Source organism: Adiantum capillus-veneris, chromosome 25 (genome assembly GCF_014529385.1).
Source record: "Adiantum capillus-veneris isolate H3 chromosome 25, ASM1452938v2, whole genome shotgun sequence".
NCBI lineage: Eukaryota > Viridiplantae > Streptophyta > Polypodiopsida > Polypodiales > Pteridaceae > Adiantum > Adiantum capillus-veneris.
Window position 1 is genome coordinate 30,285,024 of NC_140955.1, and position 26,446 is coordinate 30,311,469.

Here is a 26,446-nt window from a genome sequence, read left to right on the forward strand (position 1 = left end):
TTTGTTAGATTATCCCAAATCGTGATAACATCTTCTTTATATTCTTTCGTTATCCAAGGAGAGAGAGAGAGAGAGAGAGAGAGAGAGAGAGAGAGAGAGAGGAGATGAGATGTAATATTAACGTCTCCAAAAGGCCAAAATGACCTACGAGACCAAAAGGTTACATGTGGTGAATCAATACCAGGTCTAGGTACACACACACACACACACACACACACACACACACAGATAGATAGATAGATTTTATTACCGTCCTCGGAGGTCAAATATGACATATGGGACCAAAGTTACATGTGATGTAGTATGTGTATGGCTGATGAGTGACGCTCGATGCTCCAAAATTTTGGTACTGAGAGTCGCAATGGAGAGCCCACACTGTGGCTGGGAGAGGAAAGTGTGTAGGTCTAAGTTATGGCTGAAAATGTGAGAGAAGCAAGTTCGGATGTGACCAAAAGCTGAGCACTCTAGTAGGTTGTGGTACTCAGACTCTCGAACTTGTAGTGAGCATAATGTACACAGTCGATTTGACTCTTCTCCATTGCCCCAACACCCTATCTCGCATCGAAGGAAATGGGAGCTAAGCCGAATGGCTGCAATAGTGCGTATCGCTGACAAGTGGATAGGCTCAAGCATGTAAGTGTGAGTAGGGTTTTCTCTACAACGAAGAACATGGTTTGGTAGTTGGGGGCAGTATGGGTGATGTAATGTATGAAGCGTGACCCATTGGATTTCTCCCAAGCCGTAATACATTGGCGTTGTAGAAAAGCTTCACTCAATTGGGAGTCAATTGAAGCATCATGTAGCAAGTATAATGCATCCCATCTTCCAAACCACTTCTTTATGTCTTGCATCCATCCCGTGCTCAAGATCTTGCTTTTATGTGTCTTTTGAACTTTTTTGCTTGCTTCCCATACAATTAGAGGAGGTCGATGTGAGGGGTTTTGAAGCATCTTTATCATCTACTCCACAACCCTTTCCATGCCTATAACCTCAGTTGGAAGAGATCTCGACTCAAGATGTAGGAGCATATATGGTGTTTGTGTCTTAACTTGGAGAAAGTTTGTAAGAAAACGCTTTTGGACATTCTCAAACTCTTTCCATGTAGACTTTGACGTGCTCCTGCCGCACACTTCAACTCCATAAAGAAGAAACGGTGTCATCAATGCATCAAAAAGATACTTCTTGAGAACCCAACACTTGATGTTTTCCGCATTACACATGTTCTCAAATGCATAATATGCTCTCTTTCCCGCTTTCAAACGACGCATAGCACATTCATGCCACTTGTGATTGGACGGAACCTCAAGGCCAAGGTACTTAAAGCTCTCAACAACTTCAAGTGTCTCATTTCTGTACACAATGCATGGCTTCTCCTAATGGTTGGTTTTCACAAGCATAACCTTTGTTTTCGACTCATTCACAATCAGCCCACTATGCAAGCAAAAGTTCTCAAGGACAACCATAAGCTTTTGTGCATCTTCTAAAGTGTGTGCTAGAAGCACTACATCATCCGCATACAACAAAAGCATGATTACCGCATTGCAAATAGTGACCTCTTTAATGCCTTCTTCTTGCATGAACTCAAGTACCATTTGTTCCAATTGATCGATGCATAGACCAAAGAGAGTTGGTGACAACAGACATCCTTGTTTAACCCCAATAGTGCTTACAAATTTTTTTGAAATTTCTCTTCCCATGCGCAATTGACAAATCACCTGCTCGTAGATTCGAGAAACCGTAAGCATAAACTCACTTGACACTTGGAGTTCTTCCATCCTTCTCCACAAATTGTTACGTGGAATCATATCAAAGGCTTTCTTAAAGTCCACAAAACAACAATACAATCGCTTGCCTTTCAATCGACTCTCCTCCATGAGAACATGAAGAGTGACAAGATGATTAATGGTGTTATGGCATCGACGAAAACCCGCTTGTCCCTTTGCACGCTTGTCATTCTCTTCAGTCCAATCACTCAATTTTATCTCCATTATGCACCTAAACAACTTTGCCATAAGAGACCCAATCATTATAGTCTAGTAGTTGTTTACATTCTTTACATCCCTTCTTTTATGCAAAGGCTTAACACAATCAGTACTCCAATCATAAGGCATACCATGTTGAAGTACAAGGTTGAACATATCACACATCCACTCATGGGTCCCGTCCATTTGATCATCTATGGCTTGATAGCTTGAAGATCTCCCGCTTTGCAAGTGGCCAACTTTTCAAGCCCACTGCATACATCCTCAATAGTAAAAAAAAGAGGGCATATATGGGGGTGAACCATAAAATGGTATTTTTTCAGCAGTTGCTTGCTCATATAATTGTTTACAATGTGTGTACGTATCCACAAGACTCAAGTTACCAAAATTCTCAACCCGCTTGCTCCTCAAGTTTCTCCAAAATCTTCCATATGCATGTGCCTTTTCTTGGACTTGAAAAAGTTGTTGCGTTACTTCCCATCTTTTTCTCTTCTTTTGAATTAATGCCTTGTATGTATGCAAATGACTTTGATAGTTGTCTTTGTCCATAGTTGAGAGAGAGAGAGAGAGAGAGAGAGAGAGAGAGAGAGAGAGAGAGAGAGATATGAAATGTAATATTAACGTCTTCAAAAGGCCAAAATGACCTATGAGACCAAAAGGTTACATGAAGTGAATCTAATACCAGGTCTGGGTACAAAAAGTACAAAGAACTGAAAAGAAAATAGTGTGTAGGGGTGGGGTGAAAGCTGATACAAGGGGAATACAAAGGGTGAGCTGATACAATGGAGCTCTTTGACAGTCGAGGCATCATATACATATACATCAGTATCCAAAAGGCTATATAGATTCAATGTCCTCCAAGGTAGGCACTCTGTCAGGACGGCTCCTATGTCGCGCCAGTATGGTATGGATCCTCTGTCTCAGTCTATGTCGAGTCGAGAGGGCCCACTCATCCGTGGGCGATGGGACCGACCCAACTCTATTACCCGATCGAGCAGTATGCCTCTGGTGGTGTTATGCTGTCTATCTGTGATCGAAAGAAATCTGTAATCTGCCGCTGTTGCTGGATCGCTCTCATTGTGCCCCTCTTCAAGAGGTCCTCTCTGTGTTTGGGTATCTCCAGTAAGTATGATCCGAGGCATCTTTGATCAAGGTATCTCATGACTCTAGAAAGTGGCCCAAAACCCTTTCTGAATAGACAGTGAAAGCGGCCTCGTATCTCATAGTATATCGGGCAGTGACATATGTAATGTAGCTCTATCTCTGGCTCTATCTCACACCTGACAAATCCTGGACTCAGCGGGTACTCCTCTAAATTTGCCTCTCTCGATCTCTAGCTGATGTGAGGATGTACGTATCTGACCAATAGCACATCGTATCCCGTGGGATAGATGAGTGTCCATGTATCCTGGTCTGATCACAAAACCATCCTCCGTGAGTTGGAGAAGATGCTTTCTATAGAAAGTCATCTTTGTACCTAACTCATGTATAGGTTGTATCCATGTTCTCTTTGTATCCAACTGAATCAAGTCCTGACTGATGAGCCTGGTAATCTCTACCCTAGTGAGGGAGATGGAGGGTGCATTTAGAGAGTACTGAAATGGGGGTAGCCGCTCCATACTAAAGCCATGTAACTGAAACCAAGATGCCATCGCTGCATACCAACATGATCTATCTCCCTGCAATGTTAGGTGTCGCAAAGACTCTAGTGCTAATCAACATATCTGTCTCTAGGGAGAGCCCAAGTGCTATGCATAAATGAAATTGATCGAGTGAGTGCCTCCACTACCAAAGGAGGAGCAGCGAGCTCCACCCAATTAATGTCATGTGGTACTGAGGCCTTGGCCCTAATCATCTGGGAAATCATAGACACCAAGGGATTTTCCATACATCTCCATCCATCAGTATTGCGAGCTCTGCTATGATGATCAACTGAGGGGCCCCATATCTCCACTCCGTATAGCATGGCCAAAGTGACCAAAGTGTCAAAGAACCAAAGCTTTGGCCGAGGTTCGTGGAACTGAATGTGCGAACATATCCTCTCAAGTCTCCCCAATTGTGCATAGGCTCTGGTCAATCGCGTATCTGTTGCACACTTTATGGAAAATACCGGACCACTGAAACACGCCCCAAGATAAGTGTATGTATCTGCATACTCCACAATCTCTCGACCATATGTAAAAGTGGTGTCGGACCTCCTTACCCACTGCGCCGTGGTGTCAAACACCGTCTCACGAAGGTTCACAGACAATCCACTGTCCCGTGCAAATACCTGCAATGCATCCAAATGACGTTGCATCCCCTCTTGAGAATCTGAGATCAGCACAATATCATCAGCATATAATAGAAACGGAGTCCATGTCCTTGCAAGCTGAGCATCTCTATCACCCTTTGCCTGTACATAATCTGAAAACTCATCTACATATACCCCAAAGAGAGTCGGAGATAGGGGACAATCCTGCTTCACCCCAATGGTCAATAGTGCGTACCTGTCCTACCACTGCCTTGTATAAAGCTAAGATGCCCCAGATCGGCTCCATGGGCACCCCCATGTCTTGCAATCTGCGTATGAGTCTGGCTCGTGGCACTGTAACAAAGGCTTTGCGGAAATCCACAAAGGTACAATATATCCTCCTGCCATGGTGTCTACCCTCTTCAATAATGGCTATGAGTGTCAAAATCAGGTCAAGGGTTGAGAAGCCTCTCATGAACCCTGTGTGTCCTGCTCCTCGGATGCCCTCTCTCTCTCTGCCCATCCACTGAACTCATGCTGCAGAATTGATGCATATAGCCTAGCCAGAGTGTGACCAACCATGATGGTTCGGTAATTCCCAGGAAGCATAGGATCTCATGACTTGAAGATAGGGACAATAGTAGACATACTCCAAGTCTCAGGGAAACCCTCTTACATGGCTCTGTTAAACATCATAGAAAGAGGCTTTGCAAGCATATCTCGGGCATGGATAAAGTGCTCTTCTACTAGACCATCATGATCCTGTGCTCTTCTTGTCTTCATCTTGTCAATGGCTTTCCTTACCCTCTCAGAAGTAAAGAAAGTACATGTTTCTGGGCATGCCTATGGAGGGTCATGCAAAGGTGGCTGCTCCGATGCTGTATAGAGAGATGTAGCATATTGCCCCCATGTCTCTGTGGAAGTGATGGCTGGCGGTGGAGAGTGCTCATTGAAAAGCCTCCATGCCTCTCGAGAGTCCCGACTCATAAACAACTAATATAGATCACGCTCTAGTTGAAATTGGTAAGCCCTCTTCTTTCGTCGCACTTGGTGGCGAAAGATAATCCGTGACTGTCTATGTGTAGTAGTATCCATGAGCACCTCCCTCTGTAATCGATCCTCGTCTCTCTACACTCCTCATCATACCAACTATCTGAGGCTTGCTCCCATATCGTCTGTGTGTAGGCTGGCTGTGGGGATATGCCTCTGGTGCTGCATCGTGGAGCGTCTCTGTCAGAATCTAGGTGAGCTCATCTAGTGGTCGTCCTGGCTCTTGAGTGCGTAGCTTCCTATATATCTCATCAGTGTACACGGGATCCGTCTCCCTCGTGAAGGTATACCGAGTACGTGTGGAGGCCTCTCCCAATGGAGCTGTGTTGAACTTGAACGATAGAGTGAAAGACAAGATAGCATGATCAACTGCTACCCCAACTAGGCTAGTTCCCACCATGGAATCGTGAAAGGAAGGAATGAGTCCTGGCGGAGCCATAACATAATCCATTGTTTTAGCGCCATGCCGATGTGGAAAGCATGTAAAACCACCTACTCTGCAAGGAATCTCTGTAGGCCATTGAAAATGGCCAATCCATGTGCAGTCCCCATATCGATCAAGTATCTGCCATACTCAGTGTGCTCCTCAACTGTGATAATCTAGATAGGCCCATTTCTGTAATATCAAGCTCTCGCATCAACTTCTCTGAGGCATCATAAATTATTGTCTGGTGATGGGTAGTCCTAGCATTGAAATCCCCCAAGATAATAATGTCGCCATCTCTGGAAAACTCCCATATACCATCATCCAAAATAGAGGAGGGGGACTGTCCTCTAGGTGATGTATATACTGAAGTACTAGGAGGGAAATAGCAAATAGCGATGTAGAGATATCTGTCTGTCTCTGCCTTCAGACTCACCCACATGTACCTAGCATGCTCATCCCTCCGAGCTATATGTATCAGAGATTGTAGCTTCTCCCTAAATAAGACTTCCACTCCTCCTGAACCTCGTCCTCTGTGCTCTGATTGAGTCTCCTGTTTGCAAGTTCTCTCCCATCTGTATCTGCTCACATGGGGTATGGATTGCCCCGGGGCCTCATGCGTCTCAGAGTAGAAAATGATGTCTCTCCCTGTGAACATATCCTCAAAGGCCCCTACATCAAGGCGCAAAGATCCGTTACAATTCCGTGTAGCCACTCTGAGTGCGGTCCCACAGGTCTCGCACCGTCATGTGGGGCGCTTCTCCAAAATAACCACTCGTCCATCCCTGGAAAAGGCCACTTTCCCCTTCTCTCGAGCTGTCGTTATCTCGGGCATAACTTCTTTCATATGAGCAAGTTGTGTGAGTCTGAGAGTTCATCAAGAAATATGCCCGTTTTCTTTAGTGTAGGATGCTTCTTCAAAAAGTCCTTCTTTGCCTCTGTGGACGGGAAGCGCATGATTACAGCTCTTTCCTTTGAAGTCTCCCAATTTCCTTGTGTCTTCTTCCCTACCCGCCATGCCTTTGTATGAGTAGCCTCACTACCCATCATGCAGAGAAGCTCTTTGACTTCCCCTTCCACATGATTTCGTTCTTTTAGACTGGTTATTCATATGTGCAGAGTTCTAGTCTTCCTTCGCAGCTCTTCTTCTAAAGTCATGTTGATGATTGTAGGAGTCGGGATAGATGTGGTTTCTTTCCCTTTCCCTTTTTTAGCGACTTCTATGCATTTCTCGGCCTCATACGCCTTCTTCTGTGTCTTCGTGATTACATCCATCCACGAAAACGTCTTTGCCGTACCTGTTCCTTGATGACCTTGATTTCCTCGATCATCGAGGGTTGGAATTCACCTTCCTTTAGTCCGTTGCTTGCTCTATCAGCAAGCTCTTGCTTGAGGGCTGAGACCTCTTCTTTGAGTGCTTGTGAACCCGCCTTAAGTGCTTGTATCTCTACGTGCAGGTCCTCTTTCTCCTTCTTCCATTGTGGGCCTTCGTTGAGGAACATTTGAAGAATGTCACGATTGTGACTATGTTAACAGCAATACATCTACTCCAAGTTGCAGATACGCGAAGTGCCATGCCAAGGAGGACCCCTGCGCTTGGATGGTCACACCCCTTCACCCAAAGGACGTGTCTCTTCGCCAAAAGCCACACTCCTTCGACGACTGGTCACACCCCTTCGCTCTACGGGTGCGACTCTTCGCCCAATGGTTGCAGCTCTTCGCCGAAAGGATGTGTCTTTATGTCTAAAGTCGTGTCTCTTCACCAGGAGGCGTGTCTTTTCGTTTATGTCTCTTCGTCTCCTATATAAGGAGCCCTTATATCACACATTCAATCAATCAAACAAAGAGTCTTCTAAGTTTTGTCTCGAGTACAGTTCAAGTTTCTTAAGTCTTAATCATGAGTTTAAATACTTAATAGAGGATTAGTACTTAGAATCCTCACAGTGGTATGAAAGCAAAATTTTTTCCTGGGCCTTTGGACTTGGCGTCTACCTAGCCTCGCCGTTGCCGACCCTACCCGCGACACTCACCTCGTGTGTTGTATGGCCGCAGAGGAAAGATGGTACACTTCGACTACGCGTATGAGGTAACTTTAAGTTATTCTGTTCCAATTATATACATAAAGGACAGAGATGCAGATGTGTGTGTGCGGGCATACCGGTGGTAGTGACCATTCATGAAGAGGTTCGAGCGGAAGTGCCCCTTCATTTCCAAGAGTTTCGCACCCCTTCACGCGAACAGGCACTGACCCTGCAGGCAATCACACTTCCTCTTTGCCCGCACCCCTCTTTCCCAGGGCTGGCTACTGAAAGTGCCTTGCCTCTTTGCACTGCTGGCTGCTGAAAATTCAGAGTGCTGGGCTGAAAATTCCAAGCGTTACATCTTCAAGCGCTGGCTGAATTGCTGGAACGTCATGCTGGCCGAAAACTCTTCGCTGGCTGCTGGTTGCCCTTTCGTAAAAGCATAAAAAAATTCATTGCTGGCTGAAATTTCCCAAATCGCTGGTATTTTTTTTACGTAAAACAACAGCAGTGTAAAAGCATTTAACCCAGCAGCGCTGAACTTTATTAAAAAAAACCAAGACACAAGTTTTTTTTAAGTGGCCAGTTTCCCCAAATTTTTTAACCCAATTTGAACACACCTTATAATTTTTATGGGTTTTGGTAATCATATCTGTCCATGACGACGTTTTTGCTTCCTGTTGTTTCTCCTCTTCCTTAATGGCTTGCATTTGCTCTTTGATTACCTTAGGTTCTTCTATCACTGAGGGTTGGATTTCTCCCTCTTTTAGTCCACCATTGGCTCTTGCCTCGGCTAGGTTTCTCTTGAGGGTTGAAATCTGATTCTTGAGGTCTTCAATTTCGGCCCGATTCTCCATTTTCTCCACAGTTCGAAGCTCGGCCTCACTTATTTTCCACTAAGAAAGACCGCCTTCTCCATCTTCCACTCTTCCATCTCTGTCTTGTACGCCTTCATCTCCTTTTCCATGCTTGCTAACCTCTTGCTGGTAGTCATAAAAGTTGATTTCTTCATTGTTGGTGATGCCATTGCATGCAAACCACTCAAGGGGGAGGGGCTAGAGCTCTCGAGAAGTGCTGGGTTTGCGCTCATGACCTCCATCACAAGACGGCCGCACTAAACACAGCTGAGAGAGCCGACTGCAATAGAACACCCACAACCCAATGCGGGTATGTTCACAGCCACAGCCCACTGCGGGCGCTCAATGAGTTCAACCAAAGACCTAGAGGCTCAGCCCCTTGTTGTGTTCACTTTCGTTACCTACACCTGTGAACAGTATCAAATGGCACGCGGCCTCCGCTGAGGGAAGGTCTCATGGCTTGAGCATCAAAGACAACACGCGGCCCCCTGCTGGGTCAGCTGGTGGCTAAGTGCATACAATTTGCCAAAGCCTCCATGGAGCTCTCTGTGATTACCTGACCTGCTGTCCCTGCTGTATTCGCGAGGAAGCCCTAAACCAGAACCTCACACGGGAGCCAATGAAAACAGAAAGGCAGCCCCTTCGCTGCCCCTTAGGCCTGCTGTAACAGTGAGACCCGAAAGTTACAAAGTGGTGGATCTGATACATAGTCAGAGTAACAAAATAACCTAACAACAGTACAAAACAAAGATATATACTATGGGGTCCTAAGTTGATCGATGTGAACCAAGCAAAAGACTAAGCAAAATATGGGCGGCTTGTTGGGATAGCTGAATCACAAGAGATCTAGCATCGGTCGTTGGCGAATCTCATCAATTTCCTCCATGGTTAGTAGTCTAACCGGGCGTCGTGCATGCCTAGCCAGCGTGCTCGGAATTTTCTGTCGTAGCCTCCGTCGATGTTGTGTAGTTCTTCGCAGTCGTGGGTGCCTGGATTTCCCCAGTTCAATCGCTCGGTCATTCAGTGTGCCTGTGGTGTGAGACGAGGGGGAGCTCTGCTGTGGGAGTGGCTCTTGCGGCTGTCCCGTGTCTGCTCTGAAGAAGTCTGTGATCCGTCTTTGAGACTGGCTAGCCTCGCCATTCATCAGGCTATCTCTGTGTCTGCGCAGCTCGAGCAAGAACAAACCTAGACATCTCTGATCTTCGTATCCCATGACTCTTGAGAGTGGTCCAAAACCTTCTCTGAACAAGCAATGGAAGTGGCCTCGTATCTCGTAATAGACGGGGCAGCGACATGTATAGTGTAGCTCTGTCTCAGGTTCCATGTTACACAAGGGGCATGTCCTGTCCTTTGCTGGTACTCCGCTGTATCTCCCCGTCTCAATCCGCAACTGGTGAGAAGATGTGCGTAACTGGCCAATAGCACATCGTATCCCATGAGACAAGTGGGTATCCATGTATCTGGGTCTCGCCACAAAACCATCTTCCGTAAGGTGGAGAAGGTGGTCTTTGTAAAAAGCCATCTTCGTGCCCAATTCCTGTGCTGGTTGTATCCATGTTCTTCTGGTGTCTAGCAGGGTCAGGTCTTGGCGTATGAGCTTGGTGATCTCTGACTGTGTAAGGGTGAGAGATGGTGCATCCAATGAGTAATGGAACGGTGGCAGCCGGTCTATGCTGAACCCATGTGCTTGAAACCATGATGTCATCTCCCCATACCAGCATGTTGTATCTCCTTGCATGGCTAACTGTCGAGAGGATTCAAGTGCTATGCGAGCATATCTGTCTCTAGGAAGTGCCCATGTGCGGTTTATGAAGGAGACTGATCTGGTGAGCGCCTCCACCACAAGTGGGGGGGCCGCTAGCTCTGATCGGATAATGGCCCGTGGTACTGATGCCTTGGCTCTAATGAGCCGCGAGATCATAGAGACGAGAGGTTTCTCCATGTTCCCCCATCCGTCTGAGCGACCCGTCCTCTCGTGGTGATCCAGTGAAGGTCCCCATATCTCGGTTCCATAGAGCAATGCTGAAGCCACCAAGGTGTCAAAGAGCCAGAGCTTCGTCCGCGGCTCCTGAAACTGAACCTGCGAACACATCCTCTCCAATCTACCCAATGCTGCGTGGGCTCTAGTAAGTCTGGTTTCTGCTGCTCTTCTGAGTGAGAATGTAGGTCCGCTAAAAACCACTCCAAGGTGTGTGTAAGCGTCTGTGTACTCCACAGTCTCCTTGCCGTATGTGAGTGTAGGTGCTTACCTCCTGATCCACTGTGGGGTGGTATTAAACACCATAACCTTGGTTTTACCCAGGTTGACAGACAAACCACTTTCGTGGGCAAACGTATGCAGAGCATCCAATTGACGTTGCATTCGTTATGGGGATTCGGAGATCAACACTATGTCATCAGCATATAACAAAAGTGGAATCCTTGTCCCTGCCAACTGAGCACCTTTATCCCCATCGCTGTCAATGTAGTCAGAAATCTCATCCACATACATACCGAAAAGAGTGGGAGAGAGCGGGCAGCCCTGCTTCACCCCAATAGTGGAGTGAACCGGTGTAGAAAGTCCCTCCGGGGTGCGTACATGCCCTACTACTGATCTGTACAATGCCATGATCCCCCAAATGAGTTCTGTGGGTACTCCCATTTCCTGTAATCTGCGCACCAGTCTAGCTCTGGGTACCGTGTCGTAAGCTTTGCAGAAGTCCACAAAGCTACAATAGATCCGTCTCCCATGAGATCTGCCTTCCTCGATGATGGCCTTGAGTGTTAGGATATGGTCAAGAGTAGAGAAGCGTCTCCTGAATCCTGCCTGCTAAGTTGCACGTATTCCTTTCCTCTCTGCCCATCTACTCAGCTGTTGCTCAAGAATGGATGCATACAACCGTGCCAGTGTGTGCCCAATCATAATAGTGCGATAATTCCCAGGCTCCATGGGATCTCCTGATTTGAAGATAGGTACGATTGTAGATAGGCTCCAAGTGTCCGGTAGGCCCTCACACATGGCCCCGTTAAACATAACTGCTAGAAGCTCTGCTAGTAGGTCTTTGGCATGCATGAAATGCTCAGCTACTAGGCCCTCATATGCTCTCCCAGTCTTCATCCTGTCAATGGCTTTCTTCACCATCTCAACAGTGAAAAAGACACATGTATGTGGGCATGGGTCGGGGGGGTTGGGGAGGGGCGGCTGTCTAGGTACTGTGTACAAAGATGATTTGTATTGACCCCAGGTCTCTGTGGAGGAAATAGCAGGGGGGGGGGGGACTGCTCATGAAAGAGCCGCCACGCCTCACGCGAATCTTGACTCAAGAATAGCTGATATAGATCCTGCTCGAGTCTAGCCAAAAAGGCCTTCTTCCGTTGCACCAGGCGTCGGAAGTCCATCTGACTGTCTGTGAGTGACGTCCCCCAACAACACCTCCCTCTGAAGTCTTTGTCAGTATAGTAGTTAGCTCCTCCATAGGTCGCCCCGGGTCCTCAGTGCATAGGCGTCTGTAGATTCTGTCCATGTATACAGAGTCCGTCTCCCTTGTACGAGTAGGGATTGCTACTCGTGGCCTGTGTGCTGCACTGAAATGGAAGGAGACGGTCACTGACACCAGAGCATGATCCACCGCCACCCCGACCGGTCTGGGCCCAACTGTGAGAGCCTCGATACTAGAGATGAGATTCGGTTGTGCCATGACATAGTCCACCGTGCTGGCTCCATGTCTGTGTGGGAAGCATGTAAAGCCTCCCGCAGCAAGAAATCTCTGTAGGCCGTTCAAGATGGCCAATCCATGTGCAGTGCCCATGTCTATCAGGTGTCGCCCATACTCAGTATATTCCATATCGTGTGATAGTCTGGAAAGGCCCGTCTCTGCCACATCTATCTCTCTTAGCATCTCCTCTGAAGTATCATAAAACGTTGCCCGGTGATGGGCAGTCCTAGCATTGAAGTCCCCGAGGATGATAATGTCACCGTCCCTAGAGAACTCCCATATGTCATCATCCAAAATAGAGAAAGGGGACTGTCCTCTGGGTGGTGCATAAACTGATGTACTCGGGGGAAAGTAACAAATAGCTAGCTAGAGGTATCTGCCTGTCTCTGCTTTCAGTCTCACCCACATGGACCTAGCCTGCTCGTCCCTACGGGCTATATGTATCAGTGGCTGCAGATCCTCTGTAAATAACACTGCCACTCCTCTCGAGCCCTGCCCTCTGTGCTCTGAGCGTGTCTCCTGTCTGTAGGCTGTCTCCCACCTATATCCACTGATGTGAGGCATGGATTGCCCAGGGGCCTGGTGTGTCTCAGAGTAGAAGATGATGTCTCTTCCAGTAAAGCTATCCTCAAAAGCACCCACATCAAGACGCATAGATCCATTGCAGTTCCAGGCAGCTACTTTGAGTGTGGTCCCATAAGTCTCGCACCGTCATGTGGAGCGTCGCTCAAGTATTACCACTTTTCCGTCTCGGTAAAAAGCGATCTTGCCTTTTCCCCTTGCCGCTCTAATCTCCGGCATTACTTCCTACATATGAGCGATCTGCGTGAGGGTGAGATCGTCCCCAAGAAATATTCCAGTCTCTTTAAGAGTTGGTCTTTTCTTCAAGAATGACTTCTTTGCTTCCATGGAGGGAAAACGGAGGATGAGTGCTCTTTCTTTTGAGGTTTCTCCACTGCCTCCATTTCTCTTTATGTTGCCCACTCTCCATGCCCTTGTGTGTGTCGGCTCATGAATCCCCATCAAGGTTGTGAGTTCTTTTACTTCTTCGTCCACATTGCCTTTGTCTTTAAGACCGCAAATTCTCACATGTGAAGCGCGCACCCTTCTCCTCTGCTCCTCCTCTAATGTCTGGTTAATGATGTTGTTGGGTGTGGACGTGGGCGTTATCTCCTTGTCTTTTTCTTTCTTGGCCACCTTGATCCATTTCTTGGCTTCGTCTACCTGCTGTTGGGCTTTGGTAAGAACATCCACCCAAGAAGTCGTCATTTCTTTGTGGTGTTCTTCTCCCTCTTTGATGGCCCGTACTTGTTCCTTGATCGTGTTGATTTGTTCAATTACTGAGGGTTGCAGTTCGCCCTCTTCCAGTGTGTTTCTTGATCGGGGTTCGGCGAGTTCTTTCTTGAGTGACGTGATCTCTTCCTCTTGGGTCGTCACTCGGTCTTCCAGCGTCAAAAGTGAAGGAAGGGGGGGGGGGGGGGGGGGGGGGGGGGGGGTAGAAATGAAATGAAATGTTATACTAAAGTCCTAATGTTAAAAAGTGGTGGGGGCGGGGTCAAAAAAAAAGAACAACTCCTACGCGTAGAGGATGGACATCCTACGCGTGAATGGGAAAGAGGGGGGGTAAGAGATAATCTCCGCGTAGGAGAGGGGGGGAAGACATGCTATGCGTAGAAAGTTGGGGGGGGGGGGGGGGGGGGGGGGGGGGGGGGGGGGGTTAGGGCAGCGTGCAGCGGGCGTGGGGGGGGGGGGAGAGAGAGTACGAGAGCGCGCGAGCAGGGCAGGACAGCGGGCGCGTGGGCACTGGGTGCAGCGCAGGCAGCGGGTGCAGGGCGGGCGCGAGGTTGCAGCGTAGGGCAGAGCAGCGCAGGGCTGCGGGGTTGCGCGAGCAGGGCAGGGGTGCAGCGGGGGATGCAGTTACCAGTAGCCATTTGAGAGAGAGAGAGAGAGAGAGAGAGAGAGAGAGAGAGAGAGAGAGAGAGAGAGAGAGAGAGAGAGAGAGAGAGAGAGAGAGAGAGAGAGAGAGAGAGAGACGAACCTGGTGTGTGTGCCTTCTGTCGAGTGCACGCTCTCTGCACCCTCAAATTGACGACCTCCGCGCAAGACAGCAGGTTGGGCACGCACAGGAACCCTAATCCGCCTGCTGTGGGAGTGGCGCAAACCCTAACCCGCCTGCCTGAGAGAGAGAGAGAGAGAGAGAGAGAGAGAGAGAGAGAGAGAGAGAGAGAGAGAGAGAGAGAGAGAGAGAGAGAGAGAAATGAAATGTTATATTAACGTCTTCAAAAGGGCAAAGTGACCTATGAGACCAGAAAGTTACAATGTGGTGGATCTGATACAAAGTCAGAGTTAGAGAGAGAGAGAGAGAGAGAGAGAGAGAGAGAGAGAGAGAGAGTTGCCTCACTTGAGCGACGGCAGGCGTAGAAAGACAACGAACTTGTTCACTGTTTTCATAGCTACAATGAACGTGTTTCTGTATGTAGGGAACACATTCCCTTGTGAGAACATAAGAAGGGAGAGTTCCTTGAGAAAGTGATATGGGGAATGGCCGTTCTTGTACATTGTTTTTGCTGCCACAATGAACACATTCCAGAATACAGGGACCACAATGTCCTCTAAATAAGGGAGCGGGGCACTGGGAACAGATATTCGTTTGTTTATGCCCGTATTCCTTGGGTATCTTGTGACTAGGATATTGTCATACGATGCCGCTCAATGATGTTCCGTAGCCTCAATGGAGACCTCGTCTTCTATTTGTAGATCCTCGCATCCTTCGGCGCTATGAGCGGGCAAGCTGGATGGCTCGATCAAGAAGGATGCCCTAATGAGGGTGTGACCGGGTAACCTGTAGTGGGCCATCCTGAGTAGTCCCTCTGTAGACAGTAGTGATCTGCCTCTCTTTGGATCCTCTTATGTGTATGTCCCCTGCTCCTTGATGGCCGTTCTTGTTCATTGTTTCTGCTACCACAATGAATGCATGGAGCACAACGTTCCCTATAAAAGGGAACACTGGGAACGGGTTCCCGATTAGGGAACGGATGCTCCTCCGTTCCGGGCCTCTATTCCTTGGGTACCTTGTGACTAGGATAGTGTCATACGCAGTTCGGTATCCCGTTTCACCTCTCATGTTAACATTCTTTTCCCCCTCTACCCTAATCACGTCTGCATTTTTCTATTTTTTAGTTTCATGCACCTATGTGTAAGGAAAGAAGAGTGTTGAGAAATATAGGGATAGACTACCAATTAGTTTTTCTTTTTTCCCAAGAAAACGATCCTTCTATTAGTTATTGAAACTGCCCATAGGGCTACAACCACCTCTTCAAGAGAGGGCTACAACAACCATGATGGGGAGACTCTTCCAATGAAAAAACAGCATATGTACAATGAGGCTAACTAAATCAAGAAATGGGAGGAGGGAAAAGCCACATAGGTGGACGGTAGTGCCATTTGAGTACACCCTTGACCATGGTGAAAAAAGGCCCAGATTGCTTCTGTATTAAGGTGTGCCCTCATTGCCACAGAAGGGACATGCACCTAATAGGTGTTTCTGTCATATGTAGTTACCCAATGTAACCCATATTAGACTCTATAATTAGAATCCATGCTTCTTACATAAGCTTCAACATATAGGGATAGTTGTTAGCATACACCTTGGATGCCAAAGTCGAAGGAAAGCCTCTCTGCGCTCCCGCATGCGGTCGGAGCACTGCCCTGGAGTCCCTCAAGCTGTCCTCTGAGAGTGTGGATCAGCTCTAGCTAAAGATCACGAACAGTCTCTGCTGGTGGTAGAGGGCGAGGCTCAAAGATGCGGAAGCAGCGAGCCCTCCAGATGAACCAGAGTTTCAGGCCATTGATGAGCTCCTAGCACTCCTCTCTCTCACTGCACCAGTCCTGTCGAGTAAGCTCTGTTGGGAGGCTGGAGTGTAGGTCGCCGCCCCTGCATCACCATCATCCTGCTGGTGGAAGACAGCTCAAACTGAAGTGCCGGGCCCGTAAGAGTGCACCAAGCAGCTGCCCCCAAGTGTACTACCGAGACATGGAAAGAGCACGCATCAGCCAAAGAACACGAAGGCACACCTGCTATGCCAAAGGGCAGTCCCAAAGACATTGATGCTGACTCTCCACAAGATGGTCACAAGCTGCACGTGTGGCCGAGAGACCACTATGTACAAGCTAGCTCCCATCTGCTGTAGCTCTGTGTGTGACCAGCCATTGGAACAAAGTGACTCGTCTCGGCTGTCTGGAGTCCCAGAACCTCTCACCGGTGAGTTCTTGGCAGCTTTTTTATTAGGGGAGCGGAGCACGGGGAACAGATATTCGTCTGTTGGTGCCCGTATTCCTTAGGTACCTTGTGACTAGGATATTGTCATACGATGCCGCTCAATGATGTTCCGTAGCCTAAATGTAGACCTCGTCTTCTATTTGAAGATCCTCGCATCCTACGGGGCTATGAGCCGGCAAGCTGGATGGCTTGATCAAGAAGGATGCCCTAATGAGGGTGTGACCGGGTAACTTGTAGTGGGCCATCCTGAGTAGTCCCTCTGTAGAAAGTAGTGATCTGCAGCTTTTTTATAAGGTAGCGGAGCACCAGGAACAATATTCGTCTGTTGGTGCCCGTATTCCTTAGGTACCTTGTGACTAGGATATTGTCATACGATGGTGCTCAATGATGTTCCGTAGCCTAAATGTAGACCACGTCTTCTATTTGAAGATCCTCGCATTCTACGGGGCTATGAGCCGGCAAGCTGGATGGCTGAAGGATGTGCTAATGAGGGTGTGACCGGGTAACCTGTAGTGGGCCATCCTGAGTAGTCCCTCTGTAGAAAGTAGTGATCTGCCTTTTTTTGGATCCTCTTATGTGTATGTCCCCTGCTCCTTGATGGCCGTTGTTGTTCATTGTTTCTGCTGCCACAATGAATGCTTTCCAGAATGCATGGAGCACAATGTTCCCTAAAAAAGGGAACATTGGGAACGGGTTCCCGATTAGGGAACGGATGCTCCTCTGTTCTGGGCCTCTATTCCTTGGGTACCTTGTGACTAGGATAATTTCGTATCCCGTTTCGCCTTTCACGTTAACATTCTTCTCCCCCTCTACCCTAATCACGTCTGCATTTTTCTACGTTTTAGTTTCCTGCACCTATGTGTAAGGAAAGAAGAGTGTTGAGAAATATAGGGATAGACTACCGATTAGTTTTTTTTTTCCCCCAAGAAAAAGATCCTTCTATTAGTTAATGAAACTGCCCATAGGGCTACAACCACCTCTTCAAGAGAGGGCTACAACAACCATGATGGGGAGACTCTCCCAATGAAAAAACAGCATATGTACAATGAGGCTTAATCAAGAAATGGGAGGAGGGAAAAGCCACACAGGTGGACGGTAGTGCTATCTGAGTACACCCTGGACCATGGTGAAAAAAGGCCCAGGATGCCAAAGTCGAAGGAAAGCCTCTCTGCGCTCCCCCATGCGGTCAGAGCTGCCCTGGAGTCCCTCGAGCTGTCCTCTGAGATTGTGGATCAGCTCTAGCCAAAGATAACGAACAGTCTCTGCAGGTGGTACAGGGTGGCCTCAAAGATGCGGAAGTAGCGGGCCCTCCAGATGAACTAGAGTGTGAGGCCATTGATGAGCTCCCAGCACTCCTCTCTCTCACTGCACCACTCTTGTGGAGTAAGCTCTGTGGTAGGGTGGAGTGTAGGTCGCCGCCCCTGCATCACTATCATCCTGCTGGTGGAAGATAGCTCAAACTGAAGTGCCGGGCCCGTAAGAGTGGACCAAGCAGCTGCCTTCCAAGTGTACTGCCGAGAAGTGGAAAGAGCTGGCATCAGCCGAAGAACACGAAGCCAAACCTGCTGTGCCAGAGGACAGTCCCAAAGATAGTGACGCTAACTCTCCACAAGATGGTCACATGCTGCACATGCTGCCGAGAGACCACTATGTACCAGCTTACTCCCAACTGCTTTAGCTCTGTGTGCAACCAGCCACTGGAACAGAGTGACTCCCGTCGGCTGTCTGGAGTCCCACAACCTCTCCCAAAAAGCTATCCAAAACTCAGTTGTGAGACCCTCCTCCTGTCAATGAGGTGCTGCAGCAGGTCGAGCCACTCTCCAAGATCCCACTGTACTCGGGCCAGTGGACTGCTCTCCCAATCCCACAGTCTCCTTTGTCCAGTCTCAAGAGCTGCTGGGTCAGGATCGATGACACAAGTCCTCCCACAGATGCCCAACACTCGGATCCTCTGGAAACAGCACTCTGCCACCTGTGGGGCCTCTACTGCAACTCGGTGTAAGCGTCCCTCACCGTGTAACTCGAAAAACAGGGAGGGTACTTTCTTTGAGCAAGCCCGAACTGAGATGTGAACCTCCGGTGCGTAAAGGGTCCCATCCATCTGGGCGCTGCTAGCTCGAGAGGTGTGAGCCACTCAGCTAGTATTGCCTCTGAGATGTCCAGGCACATGCTATGCACCCCTCTCATGCCCTGTATAGCTGAAAGCCCTGCAGCTCCTCTGATAAGCCTGAAAACTGTAACCAGTCACCTAAAGAGCGTGCTAGACCCGCTGCCATGGGACCCCAAGAAACAAGAAGCGGCCTACCAACCAAGTGGCCTCTCTGAGTGCTAACCATGGGGTTCCAAACAAAGGGCTGTCTCAGGCACTCCTCCGTGGAAGTAGGCTGACGCCACTCGAGGCCTCGTCGCAAATGCTCCCAAGATCGAAGCAAACTCACAGCGAAGCGGTCCTCCAGTCTCCTTCTCAAGCCATCTCTGCGCATCTCGGTGAAGATCCATCTAGTCGAAGGTCGCCAGGGGCCTCCAGCCTTAGGCACCCTAGCACGAAGCCGCTGTAGCAAGAACTCCTTCCCGGGCTCCTCACCTGGAAGAAGTCCTCTGCAATGAACTTCCCAAGAAGGGCTTTGCTCTGCTGTGCTAGGTCTATGATCCCAAGCCCTCCCTTAGAACAAGGAAGAGTGATGACTGCCAAGCCACTTTGGCCCGGGCTATCTGAGTGTCACGCCCCGAGCAAAGGAAGTTCCTGGTCAGCCTCTCTACTTGGCTGATACAAGAACTCGAGAATATCCAGCAAGAAGTGATGTACCTCATAGTAGCCAACAACACCTGGTTGGCCACTACAACTCTGCCTGCCAGAGAAAGTCGTGCGGAGCTCAAATGTAACAACTTCCGGAGGAGGGGAGCAATTTGCTACTCGGGAGACAAGCCCAAACCAACCTGACAGCCCAAGTACCGAATTGTAGTCCTTGGGGGAATCCACCTGAAACCCTGACCTGGCATCCAGTCGGGCATAGGAGCACTACCAACCGAGAAAGCCACTGTCTTTCTCCAGTTGGTCAGTGCACCAGATGCACAACAAAAGGTCTCTTGAGCCTGCTCACCCTGTGAAGGTTGGCCTCTTGGCCATCCAAGTACAAGGTTGAGTCGTCTGCAAACTCAGCGTCCAGTAGCTCATCTCCCTGAATAGGGAGTGCTAAGCCCCGTAAACCAACCTGCTGCGAAACCAAAAACCTGCTCATCGCCTCAGCATAGAACAGAAAGAGGAAGGGGGCAAGAGGGCAGCCCTGTCTGACCGAACATGTGAGCATGAAACGATCACCTCTCCCTCGTGACAAAAGTACCTGACCGTGTGCCCATCTGTACAAAGCTGACACCCCTTTGATCGAAGCATCTGAGAAGCCCATCCTGCGTAGGTGCCCTCCAAAAAGTCCCAGTTAACTCTATCGTAGGCCTTCTCAAAATCGAGAAGAAGAATCACTAGATCTCACCACGGAGCCGCGTTAGGGCAGAGGCCTCCCAAAAACTAAAGATGTTGTCAAGGATACTACGCTTCTTGACAAAACCTGTCTGAGTCCCATGTATAAGGCTCTCTAGATGTGGTTGAATCCTCAACCTCAGAGCCTTGGCAAGAATTTTGTAGGCTGTGTTGAGGATGGTGATGGGGCGCCACTGTCGAATCTCATCCAAGGAGCCACCCTCCTTGGGAATGAGGTAGATCAGACCCTCACTCATGCTGTCAGGCATCTCTCCTCTGTGCAAGATGTACTGAAAAGCACTACAGAGATCTGGGCCAAGCAAGTCCCAGTACTCCAAGAAAAAACTGGGAGTCAAGCCATCCTCACCTGGACAACTACCACGGGGGAGTGCACTAAGAGCCGTGTGCAACTCCTCAAGCTGAAGTGGCAGCTCAAGTCTCTGACGCATCTCCTTGGTCACAAGACAAGGCATCTGTGCCCACACCTGCTCTCTGCATGCATCCTGACGCTCTGACTGAGGCTCTGTAGACAGTAACTAACGGTAAAAGTGAGTTGCAACTGCACTCATGTCCTTTGGCTCATAAGCAACTGACCCGTCGGGCCTCCTCAACTACCTGTGTCCATTGAGATGCCTGTCGATGGAAAGCAAACTCATGGTGCCGCTCCTCTGTGCTAACAAGCTCTTGGCGAGCCTGCTGTAATAATTGCTCCTCCAACGAAGGATTGTCTAGATGCTGCTCCTGCATCCTCTACAAGGAGGCAACGCCCTGTCGGAGATGCTGCTGCTCCTCTCTCGCTGCAGCTAGGCGAGCTAAAGACTCTTGAAGAAAGAATCAACTAAGCTAAGCTAGTCCTGAGGCCACTTTGTCAACAGGAGAATCTTGCATGTCTAAGCTCTCTGTTCAAAGAGCCTCCACTCACTCTTTGAGTGTAGAGTCCAGCAAGACCCTCTCAGGGATGCAAAGCATCGTGCTCCCCCTCCTCTGCCTATCTGTCTCACTGTGAGGATCACTGGTGCATGGTCCGAGAAGGAAGTCCTTGCCAGAATGCCAACTGTGCCTCCCAAGTCACAGAAGTGGTCACTAGTGTAGAAGCGATCTATCCGCGATAGATTCACTCCTCCCATTCTGTGGTCCGCCGAACGAGAGAAGGCCAGGCTGTCTGGAGGCCTCCCAAAGCTAGAATCCTGCCACCCATCCGAAACCCTCAGTCATACAAAACCTTTCCCAAGCTGCCAGCTCAACTCCATGCAGAGTAGTATGGCTACCACCAATCCTAGAGGGGTCCTCCAACATGTTGAAGTCACCCCCTATGCACCACTGCTCTGCCTGCGGCAAAGACTCAACAATCTGTGACCAAAACTCTGCTCGTGCACTCGCTACATTGGGCGCATAGATGTACAGGAAGCCCACAAGGCAACCCTGAACGTGCATAGTGATCCACTGAGCCCTGCCTGGCACAATAATCCCTCTGTCCACAATGGCCTGTTGCAAAGAATCTGCAATAGTCATACATACCCCACCTTGGATGCTTCCAGGTCCAAAAGCAGCTTATCAAAAAGTATCATATCGTCCACGCAAAAGCTGACCACAACGTCTAATGCGTCTCTCACACAGATGATGCTCGTGTAGCATAAGGAGGTCAATCTCTCCTCTTACAAGGCATCGTTGAAGCTCCTAACGCAGTCGGCCCCTCTGACGCTGAAACTGGGGCCCACCTAATCGCTGCACGTTCCATGAGACGATCCTCATGGGAAGCGAGAGAGAACAGATGCTGCCGTAGCAGCTAAACGTGCTATCTTTGAGGCTGGCTTGGATGGGGAGTAATCCGCATCCGAGCGTCCTCTAGATAGGTGTGACTGCAAAGAGTGCTTGTCCCAAGCCCAAGAAGACCGAACCGTGCGTAAAGGAACCTCCTCTGTCCAGGAGTCCTCACGAATGTGTACATAGCATGGCGGGCATTACGTATCAACAAAGAAGTGAACCACAATGTGTGTACATCCTGCTGCATCTGGAGGGGTCACAGCAAACTTGGCGAATGGCCAAAGAGTCTGAAGCATGTCTGTAACTCCTAGGTCTCCCATGTGATGAGAGAACTCTAGGGCCTTTGTCTGTAGCCACTCCAACACTGATTCGAAGGTCCACTTAGTCTGGTCCCTCCCGCAAAGGGGAAAAGAGAAGCCAACCGTTGAGTCCAAGGCCTCTATCCCTCTAGCTGCAAGGAATAGAACATGAACCCTGAAGTAGGCTCCCTCAAGGTCTGATGAGGAGTCGCCAAGAAAGCGTGTAAAGTCGTAGGCAAAGAAGTCCCATCGGCGCCGAATGTCAAAGCTCGTCAGACCACGAGGGACTGCTGCAAAGGGAGACGTCTGTACTAGGAGAGAGGGTCACAAGAAAGGTTGTTCCTCTCTCGCCAAGCGACTCGTGGCAAAGGCATTGCTCAAAGATCTCCTAGCAACCGAGGATGGCCCTGTCCCCTGGATCGACTGTGGGACTCGAGCGGGAGGGGGGGGGGGGGGGGGGCAGAAGATGGGCGAGGGGGATCGACAAAGGTAGGGGGACGAGGAGGAGAGGTGAAGGGAGCAGGAGGCATCTGTCAACAAATGAAGCACTGATTCGGGAGGCCCGAATACTCCACGCTCATTCTAAACCAACCCCCACTCACCCGAGGAAGTAGGATGACCTTCGGGAGAGTGTGGGTGTCCCTAACCAGAACGCGAACTGAGGGAATGCCGACCGCCTTGGCAGCTACTAAGGCTGCCGTGCGAGGTGTCTCCAGGACAGTCCCAATCGCTGAGCCTATCCTGGACAAAAGTGGTAGGTACTCCCTCCGCAAACCAGGAAAGGAGATGGAGATGGGAAGGTCTGCGTCCTCTACTAGAACATTTGAAGCGGGATCAAAACCATGTCTCCATTGTGGAAAGTGGGCTCGAACTGCTCGGATGGTCAAGGGGCTCATGGCGATGACCTTGGACACCATCTCGGAGGTCTCAAAATCGATCTGATAGTAGCCTCGTACGAGGAACTGAACGTCCAAGATCTTGTCCACCTCTGCGAGAAGGCGGGCTTGGAGAAGATCACAGAGCTCTCCTCTGCTAGGTCTGGTGTTGAGAATCTTGCAGATGACAGAAGTCGCCTGCAAGCGCTCAACCTCTGCGGCTAAGCTCGCTTGCTCTGTCGGTGAAAGAGCAAGTCAAATGGTGGGCTCAACGGGGTCGGGCGAGGGGACTTCATTGGAGTTCCTCTGTGGCGGAGCTTAAGCCTCCATCTGTGTCTGCTGCTGTGGAGAAGAGGCGGGGAAACGATGACGCGAGGGGCAATTCCCGCTGGACCAAGCACGCCGAATGTGCTGTCGTGGACTGACAAGCAGGAAAGTATAGGCTGGCGGGCGGAAAAGGAAGTAGAGTGCGGCCTGGGGGGCGGGGGGGGGGGGAGGGACTGGCAGGATTAAGCGCTGGCCAGGGGAGGGGCGGGGCTGAGGGACGGCAGGCTGGGGGTGAGCGGCAGTGCGGGGCAGTAATGGGAGGGTTGGGGGATAGCAGGCGCCAGCAGGCGGAAAGGGGGTGGAAGCGTGGGGGCAGGAGCGGGAGAATGGGAGATAGCGGGCAGCAATGGGAGGGTTGGGGGAGGCAGCGTGGGGGGCAGACGAGGGTGGGCAGGGTAGCGCGGGGGCTGAGGGGTGGGTAGCGCGAGGAGGAAGCAGGGTGGGCGATTACAGCAGCAGCGAGCGCGTCAGCTTCAAAATATCGTTTGTCTTTTTAGAGGCAGGACCATGCTGTAAGCGCAGAATGATACAATGTTGCCTAAAAGGTAGTACTACTATGCATTCCGCATGTACCAATGAGAGATGTAGATTGGTCACCTATAAACAGCTCCATAATCCTTGAGCTTGTTTGTTTGAACTCCTGCAGCACAAATTGCTTTGTTTAAACATGTTTAATTATCCTGCTTGTTCTTTTTCAAATATGTTGCAACTGAAAGCTGAATGATTTTTATCAGGAACGGCAACAATCAGATCTTAGAGCTCACAGCAGTTCATTCAAACAGAGCGCTAGTGCTTTAGCTGCATTAAATGCAGAGTATGAGCTGTCAAATAATGAGGAGAAGGGACAGCCCTTCATCAAGGACGAGGTTTTGGTGGACATCGTGCAGGTGGATTTAGTGCTAGGTTTCATAACCGTTATTTGAGCAAAATGTCTTATATGTAGTTTAGGAGGTTGAATATCGTAAGTTTCTTGACAAAGGCTATTTGAGAGTGTGTCTTATCTATATGCAGCTTAAGGGTTAAGGATGAGGGAGATAGGTTTGAAGCTATTTTGTAGCATCCAAATTGACCTCAACAGCTCATTCTTGCAGGCAAAGCTGCCGTGTACAGCTGAAGATTTCTTTAAACGTTTCTTGAGTGACCAATCAACATTTACAGCTCGTTATCGGGCAGAGCGCAAGGACTATGACTTAAAGGTTGGTAAACTTTTTCATCTACACATGCTTAGTTTCCAAGTCTTTCAAAAAGTTTAAGGGAGTTTGTTGATGAAAGAAACATTGTGGTACATCCACACTTCTAGTGCAAGTTCAGGTTATGGTAAACATTATGCAGTCTGTGACTTTTAAAAAAAAAAATCCGATCCTTTCTGCAGCCCACACGGGCTCTAGCGGAGAATCTGATAGAGATGACACCCTCCGACTATTTTAGTGCGGTGATATTAAGAAAAGCTAAATTCCAGTTGGGGAACAGAGAAACCAACAGAGATACCAACAGGAGTAAGCCTGTTCCCGAGGAGTTGGGAGATTTTGGCAAATTCTGGATAGGAAATCTCGACAGGGTGGGGTACGAACGTCAACTGTAGGTTGAAACCTGCATGAAAAGATTGATCAAGTACTCGAAGGACCCAAAATATGTGAATCACCTAAAGAATTACGTGCTTGACGAGGTTCATTCTAGATGGCGAGAGGCAGTCCATTCACCTCTCAAGTTGGTAACGAAGCAGAAAGCAAATCTGGGTGCTGAAAAACAGAAACTGTACTCGTAGATAGAGTTTGACGAAGCTCTTGAAAAGAAGACAAACCATTTGATTAAAGGCTAAAGCATTCTGGAAAGAAGAGCAAATCAGCAGATTTCCCCGGTTAATTAGGCTAGAAATCAACTTTCGAGGTGGCTAAAAAATCCAAGAAGCTTGGTTGTTTGGCAAAAGGCCCAAGTTTTTCTTCATCTTGAGAGAGTTCGGGCAGTTCATCTTCCTCTAGTTCCAGTGAGGATGAGAAGAAGCTGAAAGAAGCAGAGAAGACACAGAAAACAATCTAGGAGTTCAAAGGAGGAGATCTCGTTCTTTTCTCAGAGCTCAGACAGTGAGAAAAAGAGAAAGAAGACCAAGGAGTTCACGGATGGAGGTCAAATAGTTAAGTTTGACACGTTTTCATGCTTCAAGGACACACATCGAGCCCTTGAAGACATACATCGATTTGACATCGCCCTTTCGGGAGGTTGTTCCTTGGAATCCTTCATGGTAGGAAGGTGGCATCTTATTTGAAACGCAAGGCACATGCATGGTGGTCTACTCTACTATTGCATAGAGAAGTACCTAAGAAGTGGATAAAATTGAAGAGAATTTTCCACTTCTGCATGGTTAACGGAAGAATATGAAGATGTCATCACAGCTTGGCATCATCCGAGAATTAAAAAGGAAGACACTTTGGTTGAGGATTGTCAGCGGTTTTTGGATAGCTTTTTGCTAGTGTCCTCGTTTCGAAGGATCACCCTAAAGGACCGGATTGAGTGGCTTTACCAACGGAGATTTGACAGTACTGCCTGAGGCAAAAGCCAGAATCCATTTAGAGGCTCATGAGACATGTCAAGGAAGGTTTTGGTATGCATGCCGGCTCATTGACCTATCCTACGGACCAGTTAGTGTTGACCTCAATAGTGAAAGAGTCTTCCAAGGAAAAGAAGAATCACAAGAAGAAATCCATAGGACCCAAATTGACAAAAGAGCAGCGTGCTGAGTACTTCAAAGACAACAATGTTATGGTTGTGGGGAACAGTGACATGTCTTCCTAAGAAGAACCAAGGGAACTAGCTGATAGTTCATTAGAGAGATCCGTAGAACCATGGGAATAAGCTGATAGTTCATTAAAGAATTTCGAAGATTCAGATTGAGGTGCCAATGGACATGCTAAAGGGGCTACCAACATGTCACAGGGCACAAGAAAAGAACACAAAGTTGAGCTAGGTCCACTGGTAATTTGGTCAAGGGTACTTTTTCACTCTCCATCCAAAGGGGATGGGGGAAGAGAAGCTTACAGATTCTCTTTCATTTTGAGTTGTACCGTGAGGCTTTTGGATTAGCAGTAGTGTCTATTCCGAAAGTTAAAGTAATCGATGAATCAACATGTTACATGCTCTGATACCACTGCTACATGCCTAGACTCTTGA

The 26,446-nt window shown here is 48.8% G+C and overlaps 1 protein-coding gene across 2 annotated transcripts in view; it reads left to right on the top strand.

Moving 5' to 3' along the window:
- LOC147424648 (C2 domain-containing protein / GRAM domain-containing protein) overlaps positions 1-26,446 on the top strand; it is a 191,197-nt gene that overhangs the window by 152,198 nt on the left and 12,553 nt on the right. For both annotated transcript variants that reach the window (XR_015186499.1, XM_086500762.1), the window contains exons 12-13: positions 24,016-24,168; positions 24,373-24,477. Coding sequence is in view for 1 of the 2 variants with exons in the window: in XM_086500762.1 (XP_086356888.1) it covers positions 24,016-24,168; positions 24,373-24,477 (258 nt within the window). In the remaining variant the exon portion in view is untranslated. The remainder of the gene's footprint in view (positions 1-24,015; positions 24,169-24,372; positions 24,478-26,446) is intronic.